General features: G+C 39.5%; 1 protein-coding gene across 1 annotated transcript; it reads right to left on the reverse strand.

Annotated features, from left to right (window-relative positions):
- Window positions 1-3,438: 3,438 nt before the first annotated feature.
- Window positions 3,439-5,566, reverse strand: LOC101026223 (putative nucleosome assembly protein 1-like 6). Its single transcript, XM_017954866.3, has one exon. The coding sequence runs from the start codon at window positions 5,255-5,257 to the stop codon at window positions 4,919-4,921; it is 339 nt and encodes a 112-aa protein (XP_017810355.3). The 5' UTR covers window positions 5,258-5,566; the 3' UTR covers window positions 3,439-4,918.
- Between the last annotated feature and the right edge of the window lie 577 nt (window positions 5,567-6,143).

A 6,143-nucleotide genomic window follows, 5' to 3' on the forward strand; every position in this document is an offset into this window, starting at 1 on the left:
CCTTCTACAGAGGCAACCACCATTACAAGTGTCTCATACATCTTTCCAGAAGAGCACAAAATAAATACATGATCAAATCCTTTAATATTACTTTCATATTTTGCAAAAAATGATAGCATAATAGTGTTAAGTATCTTGCTATTTTCACTTAACATTTTATCTTAGCGAGTGCTCTTTATCAGTATATATATATATATGGCTGTCTCATAGTGTTTAAGAATATCTGTCGTATAGATGGACCATAATTTACATGAAGTGTCTTACAAAAGGACTTGAATTTTTCCCATTATTTTTGTATAACTGTGCTACAACAAATATCCTTGAGCATGTTATTCTGCACAAGTATATTTAAAGGATAAATTCCTAGATGAGTTATGCCATTTGCATGTACTAAGATAGGTATTGATGAATATATTTAACAAATATTTATTGAGCAGTGCCTGTATGAGGCACTGTTATAGATGCTTGGATACATCAATGAACAAGGATCAAAGATCAATGAACATCAATAAACAAAGATCCCTGTACTCACAGAGCTTATATTCCAATGTGGAAGGACAGACAATCAACACCACGAACAATAAGTAAATCATACAGTGGCTTTCTATAGGGAAAGTCTAAGCTGAGTAAGGGGAAAGGGTGAGTATGTGTTTGAGGCATATACAATTTAAAATGGCGTGGTCAGAGTTGGCCTTATTGAGAGAGTGACATTTGAGCAAAGGCTTGAAAGAGGTAAGAGATATCCATGAGGATATCTAAGAAAGTGCTTTCTAGCCACATGGAATAGTCAAATATCACATCTTATTTCACTTAACCTTATCTATGTTAGACTTTCAGTTTTTATTATTATTTTTTCTCCTTATTTACTATATGGCCTGTGTTTTCTTAGTTTAGTTTTGAATCTTCTGATATTCTGGAAGGTTTATCTTTTTTTCTACTTGTTACATTTATTACCACAATTTTATTGAACGCTTAATTACGGATTTCTTTATAAAGTAGCCACTGACTGGCAACGATGAGTAATGATAGGAAAAACTACTATCCAATTTTGTCGACTATATTGTTTTTCTTACAATGTTATTATATACTTATGTATCTATTAGTTAACTTGGCAGATTTTTTCATCCCCAGCCATAAAAGAAGAAATCCCCTTCTAGTCCCAATTGTCGATAGTTATATTATGCCTATGTTAAGCATTAGCATAATATTTATATTTGTTTTCTGTTTAACCATAGTATATATGTTTGTTTTAGTCTTAGTCCTATAGTTACATTGATTTAATACTTAACCATTGGCACTTTTGCACTAGAGATTCCATTCATTTATTGGTGGCCTAAAATTTATGCTTTTCCTAGAAAGGCTCAGGAGGACTCTATTTCTCAAGTTCCTGCCTGTGCAAAAATATGTGAAAAATATGATACATTTTCGGTGCCGGAAGAAGGGAAAGGATTAGTTACACATATTGAGTAAGCAAATACCATCTCCAAGGTTTGTGACTATCTTTGAGAATGATCAAGTCACATTTTAATAACTATATTTCTCAATGAACACCTGGCTAATCAATGATACGAATCCTGCTTTTGGCTTGCCATTTAGCCCTTTACAGAGCTTGCAAATGCTTTGGAGGCTACAGTAAAAAAAGAAACTCAAACGAAAAGTCTTAATATTAAAAGGCAGAACATTTACTAACTTCATTATGTAAATTAGTATCAAATAACCAACATTAACATAATAGTTAAATTGTGTTCCCCTACCTTAGAATACTACATGATTATTAATGATTATGCTTTTAGAATGTATTAATACAGGAAAACACTAATGGTATGATGATAATTTTTTTAAGCGGGATTCAAAATTATATAATTGTTAGCAGTTAAAGTAAGGTCTGGGATGGGAGTATTTGTTGGTATTATAATTAATTCTGTCCTGCTATAGCCTTCCCTCCTGCATTTATTACTTTTATAAACAAGAGAAAACTACCTCTTCTTCAATTATAAAACAAGTATCACAGAGGTTAATATTTGTAAAGTGCTCTGAACAGCGTATGGCAAATAGAAATAGTACAATAGAAAGTAGTTTGTTGAATAAAAAATAATGAATTAATTCATCTATATATGTATTTTGGCGATTACAGAACATAATTAAAGGTAACTTAAAATAAGTCAATGCTCCTCTAGACTCCTTTGGGTCTACATTTTATACATTTTGCAAAATATATAAAACCATAAAACCAGAACTTCTACAGCCTCTAATCAAGGAATGCTCTTCCATCTCTAATAACGCTCATCCTTTCAACTCCTGCTTCTCTGCTCTGTACACTTCTCACATATGCTCCTCTATACTCCCCTCCATACTCTATACTCTCCTCTGTACTTCTTTTCTTTCTCTCTTGCAGAACCTACTCCAGCTTCTCCCAGACCAGGTCCCAAATGGGATCTGGTCCCCACCCTCCTTGTGCAACCCATTCTATTAACCCCTCCCTTCTGGCCACTCAGGCTTTTCACTGTCCCGTAAAGGATCCACATTCATCACTCCCTCAACAACCCCACCTCTGCTGGTCCCCTCATTTCCTCCCTCCGCTTCCTCTTCTCTTCTTTGTCACATCACTACTGCTCTCAACCATTCCATACTCCTCCTTTTCACCTCTTTCTAAAGGTGGGACCCAGGGCCTCATTAAGATTTTCATAAAATCTATGCAGCTTTACATTCCTAGGCCCTTTCCACTATGACATTCATATATACATATATAAATAATATTTACATCTGCATTGGTATAAGACATATACAATCCAGGCTGGCTTCACTATCACACATACATCATTATATTCATTTTTCTTCTGATTTTAAAATAAATTTTAAAAATTGGGGTGCTGTAAAATGTAAATCAGGCTTTAGGCATGGTGCATACTATGCCCAATGGATAAGTCTGGCTTACTGAGACCTCCCAACGAAATCCTCCACCTGGCACTTGAATACCTTCAGAAGGAACACAATATTTAAAATCTGTAGTAATTTTATTTTGGAATGAACAACCATGTGGAAATAAAGCTTAAAAATAACGTAAGGAAATCCATTTCCATTAAAGATGAGAACATTCCAGAAACAAAAATGCATACGTTAACTTCACTTTACAACAGTACATGGTGCAGTCTGTGGCAGGCCTTAGGAAAAATGGTTTTAACCCATGCCTCACTGAACAGCAATAAAGAAACTATGTTTTGAGTAGATCACTATATAAGATAAAATATAAAAAGCCTACAAACAAGGTAACTAACATTAAATGTGAATTTGCTATAAACGTTTATTCTTATACTAGCAGTTTCACTAATCAAGTGTATTTTAAATAATATAATCTGCTGCATTTCTATAACAAAGAGATGAAGGCACAGCTAGTGCAAGCATAATAAAATCCATTTACCTCAATGAGAAGGCTAGGAAAAGGATGCTATCTCGCTTCACTTTACAATCCCAAACATAGATCTCAGTTACAAGTTCTGGTAATTTTTCATAGCTGCAGCCTAATAGCAACCTAAAAAAAGCAATGGATTCACAATAGTAAAGTCTTCACATACTTTGAGAATTCACTGCCTAATAAAATTGTTGACAAAGTTTATACCACTGGAGTGCTAGGTGAAATGCATTGTTAAATATATTTGGACATAATTTTAAATTGAAGACTACCAAGAAGAGACACGTGAAGACTGCAAGTAACGAATGATTAAGTTTTGGTTATTGTAAAAGCCGGTTGTTAACCTGGGGGCCCACATTCTCCAACCATTCTGCTTCAACAATCGTTGACTTCTGCCTGGGAGTTTCGGTTTTTGCCTTTAGCACCATAAAGTGCAGTCACCCAATTCTCCTGAGTCATTCTGTCATAAACCAGGTTATTACATTCCCCGATCATAGCCTCTTGCTCTGCCTCAAGGGCTTCTCCTGTAAAGTATAACACAGCTCTTGAGATGACAAAAGTGTGCAAGGTGTGAGCTAATGAGGTCATCCTCATTAGCATCTAGGCCCCACTGGAGAGCATTGAAGAAGGACTCTTGGGGAAATTCCCGGGTTGCGGTACACATCAGCCCCCCAAAACTGTGTCTTTCAGGACCGTTTGCACAGTGACGTTCTTTCCCTTCTTCCATTCTATCATGGTGCCAAAGCAATACTCTACCGCAGATCCCCTGAAGGGGTGGGGGTCACAGTAATCGAGCTTAGACTTGAGGGTGTATGTTTCGGTCAGCACCTCATTTGTGAAGTAGTCGTTGGGTTCGGAGTGAAATCCCAGTGTAAAAGTGAGTGGCTCCTTGGATTTTGGAAACTTGACTTTCACGTCTCGCAAGAGCTTCAGAATGGGATCGTCATACTTTTGTCGTTGTTGTTTCGTTTTTTCGGAGTATTGCTCTGTAGCCCAGGCTGGAGTGCAGTGGCGCAATTTCAGTTCACTGTAACCTCCACCTCCTGGGTTCAAGCGATTCTCTTGTTTCAGCCTCCTGAGCAGCTGGGACTACAGGCGCGTGCCACCACGCCCGGCTAATTTCTTTTTTTTTTTGTATTTTTAGTAAAGACTGAGTTTCACCGTGTTAGCCAGGAAGGTCTCGATCTCCTGACCTTGTGATCCGCACGCCTCGGCCTTCCAAAATGCTGGGATTTCAGGCGTGAGCCACCGCGCCCGGCCTAGTCATATTTCTTAATCAGCGGGGCCACCTCCTGGACATTCTTTAAAGCCGTGAGCCAGAAATCGGGGATCCCTATAGGATTCTCTTTTTCTCCGTCCATATTATGTCCCTCGATTCCTTCATACTCCCCAAACACCTCCCCGACATCCTCGAAATCCTCCTCACAATCCTCCACCAAGTTCTCATACTCTGGATTCTCCTCTGGACCATATATCTGAGCATTAGAATCACCGGCCACCTCATTATACTCATAGTCCGCGACCTTGAACTTCATCTCTCACACTCCTCTTTCGCTCATACAGTGCATTGGTGATCTGCCGTCTCTTTTTCAATAAGGGTTCATAGATGGCAGCAAACTTCCTCTCGATGGAATGAAATTCCCTCAGGTACTTGGCCTCTAGGACGGCACATTTGGTCTGAAGCTTTTTGAGAGTGTACACTCGGTACTTAACCACCAGAGGCTGCCTCTCAATAAAATCTACGTCTGGGGAGTACTCCACCAAAGACTGAGGAGAAGCTGTGGCTGCCACAGCACCGGGTAATGGGCCCTTTTCACCGGCTGTGCTGTGTTCTCTGAACCCTTCCATTATTAGCTTTTTGGCAGGGAAGCACTCACCGAACTGTAGGCGATGGCTTGGCCCAGGCCGCCGGCACCTGGGGAGGCTAAGACGGATGCTGAATGAAGCAGCTGCAGCTGCTATGGAAGCTGGCCTGGGGTGGCGCAAGCCGCGGAGGGCAAGAGTAGCAGGATAAAGGTCTTTCCCACTAGCTGCCGTGGCAAAAGGAGGAGGTTCCACAATCCCATTGTGCAGAAAATGACTCTCTAAACCCTTTTTTTGCTTAACAGCTCGCCCTATTTGCTGAGTAGCCGTGATTGACAAACCGTCGTCCAATGAATGATTAGATCCTTCACATTACTAGTGCCACTCACCTTCCTGGCGGTAGCAGCTCCCACAGTTTCTATACGGGAGGGGCTTACTGAAAATCATCTGGTCGGGGAGAAGCGGTCAGAAACTGCTTTAAACCTGAGAAAACTTAAATGTAGAAGAGCAAAGAAATGAGGCGAGAGGTGTTTTTAGAGACCAGAAACGTGACTCAAAGCCTTATATTTAAATACACGAACAAAAGAGAAAAGGGGAAAAACATCAAAATATTAGCCGTGAATATCTTTAGATGGTGTGACTCCCCATTAACTTTTTATTTTCTAATTTTGGCTTTTCAGAATCTCTATGAAGGTTGTGCACTCGCTTTAGATTGGATCAACCCTGATAATATTTACCGGTGTGCAGGGGGATGAGATGGAATGGGGATGGGGGGAAAGGAAGGCCTATGGTAACCAGTGCCCACAGTCATATGTATGACAAGTTCACACTTGACATCTGGGTTATCAATGACCCAGAGCACTGCTGCTGAATTGCCAATTACCCTTTCTCAATGCTGGCTCTTTTGGAGGCAAAATGGAAAGGATGCTTA

Source organism: Papio anubis, chromosome X, assembly GCF_008728515.1.
Source record: "Papio anubis isolate 15944 chromosome X, Panubis1.0, whole genome shotgun sequence".
NCBI lineage: Eukaryota > Metazoa > Chordata > Mammalia > Primates > Cercopithecidae > Papio > Papio anubis.

Coding starts and splice junctions, on each gene's coding strand:
- LOC101026223 (XM_017954866.3), bottom strand. CDS start 5,257: ATGGAAGGGTTCAGAGAACACAGCACAGCCGGTGAAAAGGGCCCATTA.